Source organism: Gouania willdenowi, chromosome 18 (assembly GCF_900634775.1).
Source record: "Gouania willdenowi chromosome 18, fGouWil2.1, whole genome shotgun sequence".
Taxonomy (NCBI): domain Eukaryota; kingdom Metazoa; phylum Chordata; class Actinopteri; order Blenniiformes; family Gobiesocidae; genus Gouania; species Gouania willdenowi.
Window position 1 is genome coordinate 27994848 of NC_041061.1, and position 22124 is coordinate 28016971.

General features: G+C 42.1%; 3 protein-coding genes across 5 annotated transcripts in view; all 3 read left to right on the top strand.

Annotated features, from left to right (window-relative positions):
• The window catches only part of LOC114480187 (NLR family CARD domain-containing protein 3-like), a 46832-nt gene extending 31477 nt beyond the window's left edge, over positions 1-15355 (top strand). The window contains exons 6-11 of the mRNA XM_028474082.1: positions 524-578; positions 697-904; positions 1102-2911; positions 2989-3159; positions 3804-3949; positions 15228-15355. Coding sequence (XP_028329883.1) covers positions 524-578; positions 697-904; positions 1102-2911; positions 2989-3159; positions 3804-3949; positions 15228-15355 — 2518 coding nt within the window. The remainder of the gene's footprint in view (positions 1-523; positions 579-696; positions 905-1101; positions 2912-2988; positions 3160-3803; positions 3950-15227) is intronic.
• Positions 1-22124, top strand: part of LOC114480392 (NLR family CARD domain-containing protein 3-like) — a gene marked incomplete at its 3' end in the record, with an annotated part of 182964 nt that overhangs the window by 36453 nt on the left and 124387 nt on the right. The gene's annotated exons all lie outside the window — the stretch shown is intronic.
• Positions 17302-20714, top strand: LOC114480400 (E3 ubiquitin-protein ligase TRIM21-like). Of its 3 annotated transcripts, none has more exons than XM_028474522.1 (3): positions 17302-17409; positions 17666-17781; positions 19066-20714. In XM_028474522.1, exons 2-3 carry the CDS (start codon positions 17761-17763, stop codon positions 20623-20625), a joined length of 1581 nt encoding a protein of 526 aa, XP_028330323.1. In that variant the 5' UTR covers positions 17302-17409; positions 17666-17760; the 3' UTR covers positions 20626-20714. The 3 variants fall into 3 exon arrangements, with proteins under 3 accessions (XP_028330323.1, XP_028330325.1, XP_028330324.1); XM_028474524.1 differs by having other exon boundaries at positions 17313-17409; positions 17672-17781; XM_028474523.1 differs by having other exon boundaries at positions 17328-17404.

Below are 22124 nucleotides of genomic sequence, written 5' to 3' on the forward strand. Positions count from 1 at the left end.
CCGGGCTCGAAGATGCAGTCAGGCCAGCAGAAAGAATGGGGGCCAACCAAGCAGTCTCTCAGATGCCCCCGAGTCCCCAAACTGAGAGGCAGCTCCAGCCCCCCACATACACACCCGAGAAAGCCCCAAGGAACCGTGGGCCCAGCGTACCTCGCAATCAACCCTAACTCCCAACCCCAAGGCCTCCCGCCAACATCCCCCCCCCCCCCCCCCCCCCCCCCCCCACACACACACACACACACACACACACACACACCTCAGCAGCACCTAACCCCTGAGGGTAGGGCCCAGAGATTTACTTCTATAGGTTAAACTCACGTTAGCTGACCTACAAAGGAAAATTCCAGTATCTGTATCTGAATCAATTTCTGTTCCAGACTCACTGCACTTTGTCTCAAGGACAATAACCATAGTTACTAAATTATTCCACCGAATCGGCCATTTGACATGATGTTAGCAGAGCTTCCTGTGCTTTCCTCCAGCTGCCCCTCAGTGTGTCTGAGTATCTGCGTCTTCTCCACAGCAACTTGGAGGGTGTGGATGGTTCCTCAGGAGCTGAGCTGGACTCCATCTTTATGGTGTGTACGTCTACAAAGACACTAAACCTGTGTCAGCCTGTGATCAAACAACAGCTTCAGGCTTTCGGATTATTGGATGATGCCTTCAGTGATAACCTTTAATGTGTTTGTGTTCCAGCTGCTGGAGGACAACATCATCAGCTATGTTAAGGCTGAGCTCAAACACATGCAGAAGATAGTGGATGGAGATGATCCTGAGTGCTCAGAGAGTCAGATGGAGGGTGAAGATGAGGAGCAGAGGAAGAGCAGGGAGGCCTTTCTGACCATCACACTGTATTTCCTGAAGAGGATGAAACAGGAGGAGCTGGTTGAGCGTCTGCGGAGCAGTAAGAGCATGTGAACATCTTCACTGTGAGGAACATCACATGAAGGACTAAGCTGGCTTTTCTTTTCCAAAGCATGATTCAATCAGTCACATTTAATCTGAGGAACCATCCAGACTGAGAACATCACACACTTTGATCTCCAATGTTCAAACCTGCTCTGACTACTCCACTCTAACATTAGGTTTGTCTTTATTCAGGAACAAAGGCTCATCAATACCAACGTGAGCTGAAATCCAAGCTGAAGAAGAAGTTCCAGTGTGTGTCTGAGGGCGTGGCTAAAGCAGGAAGTCTAACCCTCCTGAAGGATATCTTCACAGAGCTCTACATCACAGAGGGAGTGGGTGGAGAGGTCAACCAGGAACACGAGGTCATACAGATAGAAACAGCATCCAGGAGATCAGACTCAGCAGAAAGAGCCATCACACTAGAAGAGCTCTTTAAAGCCCCTCTTGGAAGACCTCGACCAATCAGGACAGTGATGACAAAGGGCGTGGCTGGCATTGGGAAAACACTCTTAACACACAAGTTCACTGTGGACTGGGCTGAAGACAAAGCCCCACGGGAGGTTCACTTCACATTTCCACTGACCTTCAGGGAGCTGAATGTGCTAAGGGGGAGGAGCTTCAGCTTGGTGGGACTTGTTGATCACTTCTTCTCTGGAAGCAAAGAAACAGGAATCTGCAGCTTCCAGGACTTCCTGGTTTTGTTCATCTTGGATGGTCTGGATGAGTGTCGGCTCCCTCTGGACTTCCTCAGCACTCAGACCCTGACTGATGTCTCAGAGTCCACCTCAGTGGAGGTTCTGCTGATAAACCTCATCAGAGGAGAACTGCTTCCATCAGCCCGCCTGTGGATAACCACACGGCATGCAGCAGCCAATCAGATCCCTCCTGAGTGTGTGGACATGGTGACAGAGGTCAGAGGGTTCACTGACCCTCAGAAGGATGAGTACTTCAGGAGGAGGTCCACAGATGAGGAGCAGGTCTACAAAATCATGTCCCACATCAGGACGTGTCGTAGCCTCCACATCATGTGCCACATCCCGCTCTTCTGCTGGATCACTGCTACAGTTCTGGAGGACGTGTTGAAGAGCAGAGAGGTGGAAGAGCTGCCCAGGACTCTGACTCAGATCTACAGCCACTATGTGGTCCTTCAGGCTAAAGTCAAGATGGTAAAGTTTGATGGTGGAGCTGCCACAGATCCACACTGGAGTCCACAGAGCAGGGAGATGATGGAGTCTCTGGGAAAACTGGCTTTTGAGCAGCTGCAGAAAGGAAACCTGATCTTCTATGAGAGTGACCTGACAGAGTGTGGCATGGACCTCAGAGCAGCCTCAGTGTGCTCAGGAGTGTTCACACAGGTCTTCAGAGAGGAGAGCAGCCTGTACCAGGACAAGGTGTTCACCTTCATCCACCTCAGCCTTCAGGAGTTTCTGGCTGCTCTTCACGTCCATCAGACCTTTATCAGCTCTAAAGTCAACCTGCTGGAACTTCAACCACAGAAAAAAACCTCCAAGAACCTTCTCCATGGTGGAGCTGAGCAGGACTTTAACCTTCTCCATCAGAGCGCTGTGGACAGGGCCTTACAGAGTCCAAACGGACACTTGGACTTGGTCCTCCGCTTCCTGCTGGGTCTGTCACTGCCGACCAATCAGAGGATCCTACATGGTCTGCTGACACAGACAGGAAGTGACTCACAGACCAATCAGAGAACAGTTAAATACATCAAGGAGAAGCTGAGTGAGAGTTTGTCCACAGAGAGAAGCATCAACCTGTTCCACTGTCTGAATGAAGTGAATGATCAAACTCTGCTGGAGGAAATCCAACAGTCCATGAGATCAGGACGTCTCTCCAGAGAGGAACTGTCTCCTGCTCAGTGGTCAGCTCTGGTCTTCATCTTACTGTCATCACAAGATCATCTGAATGTCTTTGAACTGAAGAGATTCTCTCCTTCAGAGGAAGCTTTTCTGAAGCTGCTCCCAGTGATCAAAGCCTCCAAGAAAGCTGAGTATGTGACTTTAAAAGAACATGTCTTTAATTCTCTCACAGACAAACATCTGTAAGGTTTCTCTGATTCTTCATCAGGTTGAGTTTCTGTGGTCTCTCAGAAAGAAGCTGTGCAGCTCTGTCCTCAGTCCTCAGCTCTCAGTCCTCCAGTGTGAAACATCTGGACCTGAGTAACAATGATCTGCAGGATTCAGGAGTGAAGCTGCTGTGTGAAGGACTGAAGAGTCGCTGTAAACTGGACTCTCTCAGGTCAGTGGGATCACAGGGAATCAGAAGACTCAACATTTTTACAACCCTCACATTAAAGCTGGATTTATGTGATGTGTATAAAGCTGAACTACTGAGAATTTTGTTCATAACAAAAAATATAAATATATCTAATGAAATTACTTTTAAATATTTTCTCAGACACAATTTATCAACTCAAAAATCATGTCATCTACATTAGTAAATTTAACAAGAGCACTCAGAGAGCTCCAGTGTTCATTTGGACAGCACATTATAATTTATTTTTAGTCATAAACAACCACGAGGTCACAGTGTATGGACACGCTTAAAAAAGAAAATACATCAATGGAATGCTCACTCTAGATCTGATCTGGATGAAACTCAGTGGGATAATTGATTAATCAACCCAATATAACTGAGTCACATTTTATACAGATCCATCAATTACAAACCCAGATATGAATTTATATGATGACGAGAGATAGGCATTTTTTATCTTTGAAACTGATCCAGAATCAGTTTATTGATCAGGAGTCCCTCCGGCAGCTGAAATCTTTCCTCCTTGGTGGAGGTAATAAAGCAGATGAAGTGTACGGCAGAGGTTTGAATCCTGTCGATAATGTGATGATGATTATTATTAATAAGTGAATGTCTTTCTCCCACAGACTGAGTTTCTGTGGTCTCACAGAGAGAAGCTGTGCAGCTCTGTCCTCAGTCCTCAGCTCTCAGTCCTCCAGTGTGAAACATCTGGACCTGAGCAACAATGATCTGCAGGATTCAGGAGTAAAGCTGCTTTGTGAAGGACTGAAGAGTCCTCACTGTAAACTGGATTCTCTCAGGTCAGTGGATCACATGTTCCATCAACACTGTCCTGTTCCTCGTCTCCTCACTTGTTTCCTGAGTTGTGGATGTTTTTCTGAATCCAGTCTGTCAGGTTGTGTCATCACAGAGGTGGGCGGGGCTTCTCTGGCAGCAGCTTTGAGCTCCAACTCCTCCAGTGTGAGAGAGCTGGACCTGAGCTACAACCATCCAGGAGACTCAGCAGTGAAGCTGCTCTCTCAGAAACTGCACACTCTGAGGTGAGACACATCACAGCAGCTCATCACATGTTCACATCAATCCCCATCACATGTGTGACAGAGAGCTGTATCAGAGGAATGTGATGGAGGTGTGAGAGGTGGGACACTAAAGGAGGAGGACTGGGACAGGTTAGAGGGATGAAGGACAGATATAAGAAGGTAGTGAAGAGTGAGGAGAGGCTGATGGAGAACTATGAGGAGCTGATGAAGGAATGACAGAGAAGATTAGAGGAGGTGGAACCAATCAGTGCGGATGAAGAGAGGAACACTTTGAAGGAGATGAAGAAGGTGAAACTGTTGAAGACAAACCAGTAGAAACATGGAGAGCTTGATGGAGATGGCATCAGGTTTCTGAGCAGCACTTTGGACTCTTTAGGTGTGTAAATCACTGCCTGTGTTTGCTCTTGCAGGGCGGACCATGGAGGAGAGCAGAGGATCAAAGCTGGTCTGAGGAAGTGTAAGTGTGTGTGTGCGTTCATTCAAAGTGTCCTCATGAAGCTCTGAGTGAATGAACATGTCAGTGATACAGAGAGAATGAAGCATCACATGATCACACCTCCATCATTCAGTCTGTTCTATGCACGTCCATCACTGTCTGGTTTGGCTCTACAACCAAACAAGACAAACACAGACTACAACGGATAATCAGGACTGCAGAAAAGATCATTGGTGTTGATCTGCCCTCCATCCAAGACTTATACCTGTCCAGGGTCAGGAAACGGGCAGGTAGCATCACTGCAGACCCCTCACACCCTGCACACAATCTGTTTAAACTCCTCCCCTCCGGCAGATGCTACAGATCACTGTACGCCAAAACTACCTGCCATAAAAACAGTTTCTTCCCTCAGGCTGTCACACTGATCAACACTAAACAGTCATAGAGTGTCAGACCTGTTTCTGTGAAATAAACATGGAACTAAACACGACAAACCTGGATCAATCTGTCACCGAGAATGTTCATGTACATGTTAATTAATTTAAATGTTCACCTGCACTACTCTTTAATGCACTACTGCACTATTATTTTGTTTTATTTCATTTCATTTCATTTCATTATTATTATTATTATCTTATTTTGTTTTTTCATTTAGTTTTGCACATATTAGTCTAACTACTGTTTATATTTATGTTTATATATATATATATATATATATATATATATATATATATATATATATATATTTTATTTTTTTTTCTAGTTGATTGTTATTTTTTAATGTTTACACTATTAGAGAGAGCACAGTTCACCAAGTCAAATTCCTCATGTGTATAACATACATTACTTGGTCAATAAAGTTGATTCTGATTCTGATTCTGATTCTGATCAACTGTTGTTTCTTTGTGTCTCATCAGATTTCTGTCACATTCACCTCGACACAAACTCCATCAACACAAATCTCAGACTGTCTAACAACAACAGGACGGTGACACGTGTGGAAGAGGAGCTTTATCCTGATCATCAGGACAGATTTGATGACTATCAGGTTCTGTGTAGTACTGGTCTGACTGGTCGCTGTTACTGGGAGGTGGAGTGGAATGGAGATGTTAATATAGCAGTGAGTTACAGAGGAATCAGAAGGAAAGGAATCAGTTATGATTGTTTGTTTGGATGGAATAATCAGTCCTGGATTCTGGAATGCTTCCGAGGTTTTTACTCCTTCATTTACAGTAACATAGCCACACCTACCTCCTGTCCCTGCCCTTCCTCTGGTAGAGTAGGAGTGTATGTGGACTGCCCTGCTGGACGCCTGTCCTTCTATGAAGTCTCCTCTGACTCTCTGAGACTCATCCACACCGTCTGTACCTCCTTCACTGACACTCTGTATCCTGGATTTGGGTTTGGTTCCATTGGTTCCTTTGGTTCCATTGGTTCCTCAGTGACTCTGAGTTGTCTGTGAGACAGACAGACAGACAGACGTGTCTCTGACTCCTCTAGCTCTAAAACTCTTCTCATTTAGTGCGGTTGGTTGGTGGCTGGTGTGTTTTCATTGAATGTGTGTAATTGTCAGTGATGTTTGATTAGTGATGAACTCAGAGACCAAACAGCTGCATCACAGCTGCCTTTTAAAGCTTCTACCAACAGGTCTACTGTAGATATGAGCAGATCTATGATGAGAACATCCATGTCTCTTTATTGTTGGATGTGTTGAATTGTGTGTTAGTCTATTGCACTGTGGGATCAGCAGTAAGATGCAGAACTAAAGGAAGACCTACTTGAAGATCCTTCCTTATTTTCTAATACAATATCTATTCTAACATGTTTCTCCAAAGTAGTAGTTTACTAGTTTATAATCTTTTGGCTAAATTGTGTAATGAAAACTATGTGTTCTATGATCACCATTATGGGTTCAGAGAGAAACCTTCCCCTTCAATGGCCCTCACCCAACTTGTTAATCACATGACTAAAGCCACTGACATAAGGAAATGCCACTTGGAGTGTGTGTTGGTCTGTCAAAGTCCTTTAATATCGTCAATGATGACATATTATTTCAAAAGCTTTGTCTATATGGCCTAAGTGGGACAAATCTGTTCTGGTTCTTAAGCTATTTATCATCAAGAAAGCAGTTTGTCACTTGGAATAATTACTCTTCAGAATACAGGCCGGCCTCATGTGGTGTGCCTCAAGGATCAATTCTGGGTCCTTTACTCTTTTTCTAATCTATGGAAATGATCTGCACATGACAACATCTAAAGGAGATTTTTCTGTCATTTGATGTATTTTTGTTGCTGTTCTGTTTATTTCTGGAGTCACTGTGTATTTTTCTCAAATGTTGAGGGTTTAGTGCATTTCTTTGTAATTGTCTGTGTCACAGCATGGTTTACTGTTTGAAGTCACTAAGAATTCACTTCTCCAGTCACCAATGAATGAAGAACTTGTTATTCTATATGCTTATCTGATGTAATTAAGTATTTCTTTATTACTCCTCAAAAGCCGTGATATTCATTGGTGTGTTTTTGATAATAACAATAATAAGAATACATCAATTTTATATAGCACTATTTTGGACACTTGAAAGTCGCTTTACATAATTAAGGGATTATTCTTTCACTCCACACTTAGTGGTAGTAAACTACTATTGTAGCCACAGCTGCCCTCAGGCAGACTGACTGAATCGTGGCTGCCCATAGTGCGCCATCGGTCCCTCCGACCACCACCAACATTCACTCACACACTACATTCATACTAGGCAATGTGGGTGAAGTGCCTTGCCCAAGGACACAATGAGAGATACCACTGGGGTGACTGCCACCCCACTGTGGCACCTTGAATTCTCAGTGATCTTCCATCCAACTACTAACCAGGCCCAGACCTGCTTAGCTTCTGAGATCTAACTGCTTACAGTGGTTTCAGAATCAGAATCAGAACTCCTTAATTACACCCTGGGGGAAATTGCTTTTATTAAAAACTAAAGCCTTTCAGCTCTAGTCCTGCTTATTATAGACTATTGTTTGGTCTGGATAATAGAAATGTAATAAATACATAAAAACACAAAGCTATGTTGCTTAAGCTAATGAAAACCTGGATGTTTACTGTTAAACTACAGGCCATAGTGCTCAATTCTTATTTACATGGTTATTGATGTTCCTGCGGTTTTTTTTTTTTACAACTACTGCCGTTACACCCAAGAGTCAAATGAAAGATCAGTCGTCCCATATGAAATGTGTAGTTTTAAAGCAGAGTGAAAATGTAATCCCCCAGATCAACAGGTGGTAGTAGAGAGCACAATGTAGTAGTAATCGTTGCACTACGTGACCAGATTATATGATTCCATTAGTGACAACCATTATTACTATACAGCACTAATATAGTAATATAGTAACAGACCTTGTTCATAAAGGTAAACATATACTGTATACAGCAAATATCAGTTTACCCTTTTACCATTTTGTGTTTGAATATTATAAATATGTGCCAATATTTTGTTGTTTATTGTTATAGGAATTATTATTATTATTATTATTATTATTATTATTATTATTATTATTATTATTAATAATAATAATAATAATAATAATGTTATTATAATTAATACTATTATTATTATTATTATTATTATTATTATTATTATTATTATTATTGCGATACTCTTGGTATTCGTGTTTCATTCATTCATTCCTAATGTGTGAAGTGTTTCTTTTTCTTTTATATTTCTTGCTGCTGTAACAAACCATATTTCCCCAACGTGGGACGTAAAAAAGTTCTACCTAATCTGAATGAATCAAAAAAGCATGTTCCATATTTTCCTTCAGTGACATGTTAGCAAGGACACGGGGCTGACCTTCTGGGCGTAGAGGCTTCAGGGTGGTATTTTGGGGCATCAGTAAAAGTTGCAGTCGCTCGGTGAGTTGGATCCCATTGAGCGACATGACACCCATGTAAACAACACAGCCAGAGGGATTTGACCCAGAGCCTCTCAGAACACAATCCACAGACCTGCAGACTGGAGCAGGTTTCAATTTTTCAATTTTCTGATGTTTATTTTTCAAAAGCAGGGTTGCTCTCAAGAGCAGTACAAAGTCACATTAGTACAATACAAAAAACTGCGGGAATACTTTCAGTTATTGAAACATTTGAAACATTTGGGTTTTCGGTACTTTCCACAACATGTTTTTTTTTTTTTTTTCCTGTGTCCCATTGACATGTCTTTTAACAAATAGTCATTAAAAACATTTAACATGGAATGACAACATCATTTGGCATGCAGTACTTTCTTAAAACATATACATTTCTTGCTTTCCAAATACTTTCTTTTACACAGTTAATAACTGCCCACCATTTTTTGTGTGCATCTGTTTGATTTTTTTTCTTGGCAACCATAAGCAATTTCATCATAACAGAGTGGTTCTCTATATAAAGCTTTTAACCATGGTGATACTAAAACCCTCCTTTAACAGTGGGGCATAACCAGAAAAGATGTTTTACAGTTTCTTCTTTCTGAGTGATGCCATACAACCATAGGGAATGGGCAAGGTTGCCGCCAAATGTGTAAGGGAGGCGATGATTTCAGCCTTTACAACAAGGAATTTCCCAATCATTGATAAGTCCCTGTCTTTCCACTGGAGGAGTTTACCTTTAATTTTTTGTAATTTTGACTCCCAGTTATTTTTCTCCATGTCTTTTCCTATCTGAACTCCTAACAATTTGATTGTTTCATTTTTTTGGAGGAGGCCGTGGTTTTCATCGGGTTCTCTCCAATTGAGGAACAATATTTCACATTTGTTTTTATTGATTTTTGTACCAGATGCCAAGTTGAAGTCATCACAGATAGTTAAAGTCTCACTTATTGACTTATTGTCGTTGAGAAGGAGGGTTAAGTCGTCCATGTACAGACTTAGCTTAGCCTCTTTCCCTGTTGCCCCTGGAATTGGAAGGCCTCTGATGTTTTTTGCATGCCGTAATGCACATGCTAAGGGTTCTATTGCCAGAATGAATAATGAAGGGGAAAGTGGGCAGCCTTGACGTACCCCTGATTACACACTGATTGGTTCTGTACTGCTTCCATTTACTAAGACTGTACTGAAAATATTAGAATACAGCAAATCTACCCATCTTCTAAAATTGGTGCCAAAATTGAATTTTGATAAAACAGACTGAAAGAAATAGTAGCTGATACTGACGAAGGCCTTCTCCAAATCTAACCCCAACAGGCAGAGAGGGGATGGCGCTCTTGTGCATAAAGGTAAGAATTCCTAACAAGAGCCAAACAAGCTGTCATGGACCGGCCATGGACCCCACATGTCTGATCAATCCCAATGATCTTGTCCAATACAGTTTGCATACTAAAGAACAGGGCTTTGGACAGTATATTTACGTCACAGCCAAGCAACGTCAAAGGTCTCCAATTTCTAAGATCTTTTTTATTTCCCTTCTTAAATAGAAGAGAAATGGATCCTACTCTTAAAGAGGGGGGTAGTGTTTCTTTGGAAAAACTTTCTTTGAATACATGCAGTATTGGTTCCTTAAGCTGTTCCCAAAAGGTGTTGTAAAATTCTTTCGGGAGGCCATCAGGACCAGCAGATTTTTTTATTTTGCATACTCTGCATGGCCTTGGTTTTTAGTCACGTTTTTTAACATACAGTATATAATGATAAAGTTTAGTTTTTACTTACTGCTGAATGAGACAACAATGTTTCTACACAATACAAGTGATGAGCATAGATACACTTCTGCAGAAGCGATGCTCTTGCATGTGAGTGAGACGGACCACAGAGGGGAGGAGGAGGGGTAAACTACATTCAAAATAATGCTAGTTTTCAAAAATCACCGACCCTGCCTTTAACTGTTGAATGATTTAATGTTATTAGTTGAATGAACAATGATGAATAATACTTAAACGATATATAATATAATGAGTTAAACTAAAGGATCCTGGGCCTCCCTCTCGTGGTCAAAGCTGCATCACTTCCACATTAAAGTAATTTGCTGCCTTTAGAGGTCCTTGTCTTACCGGCTACCGTTCTGGATGAGACGCATTATTAATCAATCACAGCAGCAGAATGGAGGTGTAGACCCGCCCTTCCACAACCAGTTCTCAAATCCCGACACACAAGACTGAGCTCGACATGCCCAAATGTGTGAACCCACCCACCACCCTGTTATGGTCCATCGGGGAATAGAGAAGCACTTCCCTATCCCCTGTGTGAATGCGTGTGTTTAGTGAATGTATGAGGTACAATTAAAAGAAAGGGCACGGAGGGGAGCACAAACACACACACAAACACTCACACGCACGCACACACAAACACGCAAACACTCGTGGGCGCACTCATATACACACACACGCACACACACACACACAAACAATCGTGTGCACACACACGTTAGCATCAGGCTAGCTACCAGAGAGGCTAACGATACATTTTGTCTCTTCCAAACAAAACAACTGTAGAATGTTGTATAGAAGATGATTCTCAGTCCATGAAGCTCAAAGGGACAGCAGCAGTGGGTGAAGGTGCTGGTGCTCTGCCTGCAGGTGACTGACTTTGCTCTGGCTCTCCGTGGACCTTGTAATGGCCACGATTAGACATACAAGGTGGAAAAATGTCCCGTTGGCTCAGGCAGAAAGGCTCTGTTTGCATCATAATGTACAGACTACTGTGACGGACCTACTTATTTGGGTAGGAAAATTGTAACAAAAATTAGCCTGAGTACAGTATATGAACATTGTACTTGTAACTCCAGCTAGCTATTGTTGTAACTGAATTATTGTACCTGAAATACTCTGCTCTGCAAATATTTTCCACAGACATATCCCCCTCCTGTAGAATAATACGTTTACCCGCACAAAAAAGCAGGAACCTAACGCTGTCCATGTTCATGTTTGAGGGCGAACTACTTCTTGCCGCTCTCTGGTGACATAATGTTTACTTCCAGAGTGAATAGTTGCTCGCTCGTGGTACAAAAAAGAAAAACCAGTTAAAATTGAATAATGGACGTGGGTCTGGGTATTATTGAATAATTCCTAATTCATCTGTGAACCAAAATAAAAGAATGGTTCCTCTTCCTCTCCTTTTCAAACAAAAAAACGAGAAAACCGTTTTACCGTTTTAATCATAAAACATTAAACAAACCAATATTGGCCCATTTTTTGATTTTTGTGTGTCCTTTTCTCTTGTCCATTCTGAACTCTGAAACAAAAAGGTCATGTGGTCTGGCTTTTTTTCCATTGCGCGGGCGGCATCAATAAAAGGTGATCTGGGGTGCTCTGGGCGGCTGAGTCGGGGCGACTAGCAACGTCCCCTTGGTGCCCTAGGAGGCTGGGGATGTGGTCGACGTCCCTGGGCGGGCTGCTCCCGGTGCTGCTTCTGTTCAGGGTTCTTCTGGCCCTGGTCCCTGCTGGCTCTGCTAAACTATGATACCACTGCTGTGGAACCTCTTCCCAAATAAAAGGACCATATGATGAATGAGCTTCTCTGCCAGGTCCAGAGTGGCTAATCGGGAGGACCGGGACAATTCCCGGTGGGCCGGTCTAATGATTGGGCTGCAAGGGTCGGTGTCATGCACTGAGTTTACCTCATACTGAATTGAAATATTTTAGAACAATCCACTGAAATACAAGACTTTACAGAACAGCATGCTATTGTAGACTCAACATGTAAGGTTAGAACATGATTTTTATAATAATAGGTTTCGATCCTGGGCCAGTCTGATGTAACCCAGGTGGGAAAACCCTTTAATATTAATTAATTTATTAATTTTCCTTCCTTTTATATAAAATATTGCATATTTACGTCATCACTTTACGTCATCACATCACGGCAATACGTAGCGCCGTCATGTGAGAGTGCGTCCAAATCACTGTATAAACACAGCTGTGGCTGAATGCTGAATACCTTTGGTTGGCACTTTTAATAACATCTTGTATGCCTTGTTTTTCTAATTATGATCTATTGACTGAAACGTTGGATTTATAGTTTATTCTCATGGCTGTGTTGATGAGAGTGAATGCACTTTGAGCACTTTAAACCAGATTCCTTGTTATCGATGCACTTTAATGCAGTCCAGTTGATTAATATAACAAATATTATAATTACCTGAATAATATTTATTTACCATTAACCAATTATATTGTACAATATTTGATTATTGAAATACTGCTAAATATAATGCAGCTTGTGTTATGGAGCGCCAGTATTTTTGACTGTTTCTTAATGTGTGTACCACACTGGATATTTAATTGGACCTGTTTGTCATATAGGCCAGTTGATGGTGAGCTAGAGCCTAGTCTGGGCACTAAGCTGAAGATTCTGCCTGGACCGAATAAACTGACCCTCCACTGCTCTGGTCGGGCTGGTAGGAGGCTCCTTAGTGCAGCCGCTCTTTTTCTTGTGTTTTTCCCCCTTCGCAACCCACTAACGGAGCTGCTGAAGCTGCTGAAGCAGAGGAACATACAGCTTGATGAATCCCCAGTAGAATGTAGTGGACATTCCACACATCAGGTTCAGATGCTGCTGGGTTTACTAGACCATAGATGAAGTTTGTAATTACCAGTCCAGATGATCTGTTAACTAGTGATGTAGTTGTTGAGACCGGTCTTTGTCTCGAGACCAAATTTTAAAGGTCTCGGTCTCGTCTCAGACTCTGAAGCATTTTGACTCGGTGTTGTCTCGGACTCGGGCTGCCCGGACTCGGGATTTTCCCTCGAGACCGTTCGAGGCCAGCACGAAATCCTGCTATTTTCAAACTTTTTTTATAATGTGATAATAACAAGGAGAAGAACGGGATAAAACAATCCTTTATTCATTCCTTAATCCACCCCGTATAATGACCACAACCTTCCTTAATGTGACTGAGTGACGTGTGTGTGTGCGTGTGTGTGTGTGTGTGTGTGTGTGTGTGTGTGTGTGTGTGTGTGTGTGTGTGTGTGTGTGTGTGTGTGTGTGTGTGTAACCCAAAATCAAATGCTGGGCTGTTATGACAATAACAATGTTTAAAGATGATGAACAAACCTGTGTTGCTCCTTGTTACTCACGCTGCTCCCACTGCTGGTGCAAACTCTATTATTGGTTATAAGATCTTCTTCGTTCTAAGCATTTGGTAGATTAGGGGCTATATTTCCGGTGCATTACATCAATTTTGGACTGGTGTGGGACAATTTTTATGTTTGGGAGGATGCATCAATACGAAACATTTAAGTCGACATATTTTTTGCGGCAAATAGGCGGGGCGATATGGCCTTTTTTAAATGTCTCAATATTTTCAAACTATGTCATGATATATGATATATATATATATCAATATTTTGCCATTGCCTTGAGATGATGCTTTGATGTATAAAACCAGAATGGCAATATTCAATATATGTTGTTGTTTTCTCTGTGATGTAATTGGAATTTCCCCTATTATAGCATAGTGCACCCTCGGATCTGGGTCGGTTGCGTTTGAATATGCGATCGAAGTATCGATTGATTTGGTGTTGTACTTTCCTGGTGTGTCTAAGGCATAGAGCGGAGGTGCAGAAGGTAACTATACAGTATGTGACAGAGAATAATTACAATGACTCGGGCCATGTTTGGCGTAAACCACATGTATATTAGAGGTTGGATAGGGCTTTTGTAGTGGGTTCCAGTCCTAGTTTCTAGTTTACAATATCCTTGAGGTGGTTATTGACCGCGATGACTGGTTCGCTAATTAGGAATGCCATATCTCGGCTCGTAGGGTTTATTCAGCTTGCGGTTGATGGCTAGTCTGTTGGTTTTGTTGTTCTGTAGAAAACGAAACTGTAATATTAGACTCGGTCTCCCACCTGTAGTTCCTCCTGTGAGGCTTTTTGGTCGTAGTAGGCTTTATGACACTTTGTGCTCTCTTTAGGGTGTTTTTGAGCAAAGGCAAACGTAGCTCGGAGGTGGTTCTCAGGATCGATCATCTATTAGTGAGTGGTGTACGTGGTAGCAAAGTTAGCTTGTCCTGGTTGGTATAGGAGGTGTGTGGGTAGAGTCATTTGCCTGCCCGTCATCATTTCAAAAGGTGGCACGCCGGTTGATTTGTTGGGCATTGCCTTGATTACCATTAGGACTAGGGGAAGTTTGACATCCCAGTCCTTTTGGTTGGCAGAGACACATTTCTTTAAGATTCCTACCACCGTGTGGTTGGACCGTTCCACCTATCCAGAGGACTAGGGGTGGTAGCTAATGTGAAAGTTATCTTTGACCTCAAGGATCTGCCAGAGTTGTTTCATCGTTTCAGCGGTGAAATAAGTTCCTCTGTCAGAGCTGATGCGGGTTTGTAAGCCAAACCTTGAAAAGATGTGTTTGACTAGCAGAAATTTTGTCATCATTGCAGTATCTTTTGGTGCCGGTAGAACCTCAAACTTTTTGGGAATGCGCATGTCAGGGTGAGGAAATATTTGCTTCCTCTGGTGGACTTAGTTAAGGGTTTGACCCAATCGATTTGGAGATCGAACCAGGGAAAAGTCTTTTGTAAAGGCGCTCGGTGTATTGGGTTGGAACTGACAACAGACTAGACATCCTTTTATGGAGTCTGTAATGTCCTTTTCCATGTGTGGCCAGTGTGTTATCTGTTGCGGAGCTGTGATTATGGCCTTGACTCCTCTGTGTCCGGCGCAGGGCACGTCATAGGCATGTGCCAATATCAGCCCTCTTTGGTTTTGCGGGACGACAAATGCATGCGTTTGTGAGTCCGCAGAAACATGGACCAAGATGCCCTTGACTATCCGTGATGAGCAATGGACAGTGAACAGATGGTCGAGGTTAAGTGTGGAGGCAAAAAGTCAGAGGAGAAGGGATTGTCCGGTGTATTGTCCCCCATGAGGTGAATCATCAAGAAGATCGCGGGGTCTTGGCCTTGAAACGTTATCAGGACATTGTCAGTGAAAGTGGGGTTTACCGATGCAGTGACCTGAGAGGACCTTGAGGTTTCGGCACGAGAGCATGTAATAGCTTTTACTGAAACTGGGTGGGGCTCAGTGTGCTGGGGTGGGTCAAAGGACCAGGGTGTCCCTGAGTCACTGATAGTGTCGCCTGTTTGGTGAGGCCATTAGCTTTCTTGTTGAGGTCCCGATCTAAACTGGGGACCTTTGCATGGCCCTTGACCTTTTTCCAGTACACCTAGATTTTGTGTTTTAACACTAAGTCGTCAAATGCAATGAAAAGGTCTTTGTGTTGAATGGGTTTATGTCCTGAAGTCACAAAACCATTGGCCTTCCACACAGGTAGATGGCACACAAAGCTGGAGTCAGTGCAGATGACCAAGTTTCTGAGGCCATGGTCAGCGGCATGTTGCAGGGTAATGAGGATGCTGGGTACTTCTGCAAACTGAGACATTTGTTTGCCTAATTTGAACATCATTGGTTCGCTGGGGACGTTGTTGACCCAGACTAGACCAGCCCCAGCGAGTACCTGGGGGTTTTGGTGGAAAGAGCATCCATCAACCAAAGCTGTCACCATGTCTGCACATATGCTAGGATAAAAGAAATTATGATTTGAGGGGACGTCAGACAGAGGGTCGGCTGGGATCAGAAGCAGGTGTGTGATACAGGGTTGAGTGCTAGCTGATGCGGCCTGAGCAGAGGAGTCACTGGGGTAGAGTTGGCATGCAGCCAAATCCATCCTTAACGGCGTCTTGTGGTTTTGTCCATAATGAACGTCAAGGTCAAAGTTTTGCAGGGTCATCATCCAAGATGCAACCCGAGCATTTGTAACCACGCCATCTTTTGGGTGCTGGCTGTTGAAGAACACCACAATGACCTTTTGACCTCCAACATAGTTGAAGAAATGTTTCAGAGCCCATACTGTAGCAAAGAGAGCTTTTTGTACTGTATTTGAGTTCGGGTTCGGCGAGGATTTTGCTTGCGTAAGCAACCACTCGTCTGTCCGTGTCATGTATCTGGTAAAGACCGACCATGAGGCAGTGTGCTGAAAAGCCCACTTCCAGATGGAATTCCTTGTTGTGGTCAGGGTAGACAGTAGAGGTAGCAGCACAGAAACTTCGTTAGCATATTAATTAAAGCCTGCATAGCGTGTTGTTGGGGCTCACCCCAAGTGAAAGGGAGATCCTTCTTTAGGAATGTGTAAAGAGGCTTTGCTAAAATGGTGTAATTGTCAGTGAATTGCCTGGAGTAGTTTCAGATACCAAGGAAGATTCTTAAGTCTAAGACATGCTGGGGAACCTTGAGGTTCTGAAGACCCTGGATGTGTTGTGCCTGTGGTTCTACACCCTTACTACCGACTTGGAGACTGACATAGTTCACTCTTGTGCGGTGACATTGACACTTGAACAGTGAGATTTTGGCACCGCCGCAGGTCAGTACATGATCAATTTCACTCCTGTGGTTTGCAAAATTTGTGTTTCTCAATAATATGTCATCAACATATATGAGGGTGCCATGAGAATTCAACATGGCTGCTGCTTGGTTCAAAGGTGTGCGACGTCAGATTTGTTTTGATTGCAATGATACCGTTCGTAAATTATTTCATAAAATTGTCCGGGGAGCAGAGCCAACAGAGTCACGTGCACGCAAGAGCCAATCACTGTAGAGCTGATGACATAATCACTGTGGAGTTAGAACTGATGAGATCATCACTGTGAATGAGCCTTTTCTGTCTTTGATCACCGTCTTGCACCCAGTACTGCACTATATAGAGCACTAAGAGGATCGCTTCCGGTCTGTGCATCTAAACTGACTGTTGTGGATTCCGATTCTGGAATTACTCTGTTCCGCCCATCTGTAAGGTACACTGTTTCAAAGTAACTTATGTGTGTGTGCTTGTCTGTCTGTGTGTGTGTATATGTGTGTTAGCGGCAAATAATATATACATCGGAAACTATAATGGAATGTCTCACTGCATGTAAAGCTACATATTATTATTATTATTACGTATTATGACAGGCCCATATTTCACTGGCCTCAAATCAACAGGAACAAGTATTTATTCATTTTAATGTGACACATTTAACATGTGATGTCATTATTTTGTTTTATCCCAAGATATAGATTGTCAATTGAGGAAAAGTTGGAATTGAGCTGCTGAAAGGAAGTGACGGATTGCTGCTCTGCTGCTTTTAACATTGAAGGGCTTAATTATGGGACGTCCAATGTCAAAGGTAAGTGACGGTTTTCTAGCTGTTTTTAGCATTAAACTCACTTTGTTAACATTTAAAACAGGGATTCACGTCTAACAACATGTTATAGATAATTGTATACAATATGTTTCTGTGCTGTCGAGGTTGAATATTTTTGTAGTCCAGTATTCTACTGAAAATTCCATAGATTAACATATTTTTTTAGTTAAAGTGAAATTATAATTATACATTAAAAACTAACATATTTGACTTAGGAATGAATGAACCATTTGTTTCCTTTTTTAGACAATCAACACTTTTGCTTTTAAGCAAACGGCAATTGCATCTAAGAAAATGTGACTAGTGAATATAAAAATGAATAAAATACAAACAGAATAACAACTTTCTACTTCTGCCAAGTCCAAACATCTTCTCAGATATCTACAACTACATAGATATCTTTATTTGAGGAACATTGAAAATAACGAACTAAAGTTTAGACTTGGTGACGTGACAATTTCCATATCTTGAACTTTCATTCTACCGAGTCCAAATGAGGTTTGAGATAAATGTAATGTTCATTTTGAAAAAAAAAACAGGATTGAAGTGCAGATATTTCTAACCATTTTCCAGGTTAGAGATTAAATGTGTAAAAAGTTTGCCATTGGTTTCCATCATCTACCACCCACCACTAAAAGTCATGTGATGTGTGATATCACCTAAGAAAGGTCTCTACTGCTCATGGGAAACTTATTTTTTTAATATAAATTAGCCTTGAATGGATTAAAAAAATAACCAATCAATTGCAAATCTGACTAAATAATTACGATTAATCTGAACTTGAGAATTTCAATCACAAATTGCACAGAAATTACCTGTATTTATAAGTTACATTTGAGGCAGATAATTAATTTCATTTGTTTTCCCAAACAAAATCAGTGAGAAATGTAGTGTGTGGTCCATGCAGATTTTAAAGGTTTGTGCTATGTTAAACTTTAGTCTGTTATTACACAATATATTGGTTATTTTAAAGAAAACAAGATTGTACATTAAAATAAAGTACACAAAAAACTAACCTATAATTTTGAAAAATTCCAGTGTTAATATGAGAGAACCTGAGAACTAATTTGAACCTTAAACATTGGAACTATTGCACTTTTACATTCAGCTGCTGAGGCACAGCCGACTGTCCACATTACTACATGACTGATTCAATGCTAAATACTAGAGGTGATCTCAGTGAGATGGACTCAGAAACATTAGTAAAGGAACGTTCCACAACAATGAGAGTGTCCTGTTAATGTGCTGCTTGTCTCTGTCCCTCAGTTTGTGGACATGTCTCCTGCCTGCAGTGGGACGTCTGAACATCCCTTCCTGTGCTCCATCTGTCTGGAGGTGCTCACTGATCCAGTCACCACACCATGTGGACACAACTTCTGCAAAACATGCATCAGCACATACTGGGACACCAGAACCACCAGCAAGTGTCCCATGTGTAATCAGGTGTTCAGCACTAAACCTCAGCTGAAGGTCAATATTATGATGCGTGAGATGGTTTCTCATTTCAGACGTGAATCTGAGCAGAAAGCAGCAGCACCAGGAGAAGTTTCGTGTGACGTCTGCACTGGAACCAAAGTAAAGGCCCTGAAGTCCTGCCTGGACTGTGTGTTCTCCTACTGTGAGACTCACCTGAAGCCTCATCTGACAGCATCAGGCCTGAGAAGACATCAGCTGGTGGAGCCTATGGAGAACCTGGAAACCAGGATGTGTCCAAAGCATAGCAAACCTCTGGAGCTGTTCTGTCAGAGCGATCAGACACGTGTCTGCTTGATGTGTTCTCTTTTGGAGCACAGGAATCACCAGTTAGTCCCTCTGGGAGAAGATCTGTTTGAAGACAAGAAAGTTTATCTTCAGCAGATGATCCAGAAGAAACGGGAGAGGCTGGAGGAGATCAGAGAGTCAGTGAGGATCAGGAAGGCTACTGCAGACAGAGAGAAAGCTGAAGGTGTGGAGGTGTTCACTGCTCTGATGGAGCTTGATCAGAGAGGCCAGAAGGAGCTGATGGAAACTGAAGGCTTGATAAAAGAGCTGGAGGAGGAAATCTTTGAGCTGATGAAGAGAAGCTCTGAGGTGGAGCAGCTCTCCCACTCTGAAAACCACCTCCTCCAACACTTCTGCTCCCTGAAAGCGCCTCCAGCCACCAAGGACTGGACAGAGGTCATGGTCCCTCCACCATCATGTGAGGAGACTGTGCTGGGAGCTGTGACTCAGCTGGAGGACACACTCAGTGACGAGATGATGAAGAAGTTTGAGATGAAGAAGATGCAGCAGTTTGCAGTAGATGTGACTCTTGATCTTCTTACAGCTCATCATGATCTCATCCTGTCTGATGATGGAAAACAAGTTTACTGCAATGCAGTGAGGAAGAAACTTCCAGACAACAAAGAGAGATTTTATCCTTGTGTCTGTGTTTTAGGGAAGCAGAGTTTCAGTTCAGGCAGATTTTACTTTGAGGTTCAGGTTAAAGGAAAAACTGACTGGGATTTTGGAGTGGCTAAAGAATCCATCAACAGGAAAGGAAAGATCACTCTGTGTCCTAAGAATGGCTACTGGACTGTGGCACTCAGATATGGAAATGTGTATAAAGCATGTGAAGATCCTTCAGTCATTCTTCATCTGAAGTGTGTTCCTGAGAAGGTGGGTGTGTTTGTGGACTATGAGGAGGGTGTGGTCTCCTTTTATGATGTAGATGCAGCAGCTCTGATCTACTCCTTCACTCACTGCTGCTTCACTCATAAACTACACCCATTCTTTAGTCCCTGTTTAAGCCATGGTGGTAAAAACTCAGCACCTCTGATCATCTGTCCTGTCAATCAAAGTGAATGATCAGTGTCATGATGAAGTCTCACCAACAATAGATTCAATGGTTCTCTGCAACCATTCACTTCTCCAGGTTGGTTACGCACTCCATCCAACCTAACATGTGTGTTTCTCAACAGTGGGAGGAAACATTTTATTAAAGAAGTTTCACATTTGGTGTTTGGATTGTGATGAAATAAAAGTGGATTAAAAAAAAACATTTTACAAAAATATTCATTGTACAAACATGTTACATGTTTTATGATCAGTTAAAAGGTGTTAGTGGTTAGTAAAATAGGAACATGATGATTTTTCTATGAAATGTAATGAAAATTAGATGATCAGGTTATCTAAGGAGTTTGTGTGAGTCAATTTAAGTTTAATTTGTAATTGTGTTGAGTATAACTGTGGTACATTTTATTTTTAAGTGTTGTATGTGGGTATAAATGTTGATACAGTATATAAAACTATGTACACTTTTCTTTTTCTTTTGTTTTTTGTCATATTACTTTTGAAACCTACATGTAAAAGAGGGTGATTGAACCTCAAAGAAGTATTCTCTGTTTATCCAGGTTTACTTAATTTGAATTGAGTTTAACAGTTTTTTTTTTTTTTTATTTCTCTCTGAGTTTTATTTTTTTTAAAAAGGATGAAGTTGTATGCCACCCTTTGTAAACTTTGTGTAATAGTTCAAATAAAAATGCAGGAAAAAAAATGAGGTGAAAATAAAACATTTGCATTAGTTAAAAAAAAAGTGTTCTTAGTGTTCTTTTTTTAAGTCACTGCTACTATTCCTTAATATCTTACCCTTTAATTAAAGAGAAACCGTGAAGTTTTGGTGTTTAAGAAGTGTTTATCTCACTGGTAGCCCTTTGGATTATTCACTATTTTTAAAGTAGCTCCATGTTTCACAAAGGTTGGTGACTTGTTCTTTAGATCAGTTGTTTTCAACTTTTTCACACCGCGACCGCCAAGATAAAGGTTCCAGAAAGCGGGGACCTCCACTCTTGCTGAAGGTGGTTGAACACAGACATTAACTCACTCAGTGCCATTGACAAGATAACTCGTCATTTGCGTTTTTTTCACGGGGATTACTAGAAAACACCCTGGCGGAGGTCCCTCATCAATATCTAAGCTGTGGGGTGTTGTAGTGACCAACTGTGCCCTGAAGATGGCAGCAGTGCACCTTTAGATGAGAGATTAGCCACTGATGCTACCCAGCAAAGCAGGAAGAAGCAGGTAAGAGTGAGATTATGGCGCTACAGAGTGATATTGTGACATATCCAGTAACTCACAGCTCCATATACTAACACAGAACATGTGTGGACCTGAGGGGATTATTGATAATGTTGCGATGGTGAAATAAAACCATCAACTAACAGGGCCAAACGGGTCATCGATGCGTGTCGGGAGGAGGAGGGGGGTAGCAAAATAATAGGTGACATCTAGGAGGTAGCAGCGCACCTTTGGATGAGAGATCATCCGTGCTCAGCAGAGCTCAGAGGGAGAGGAGGAAAAGCATTTAT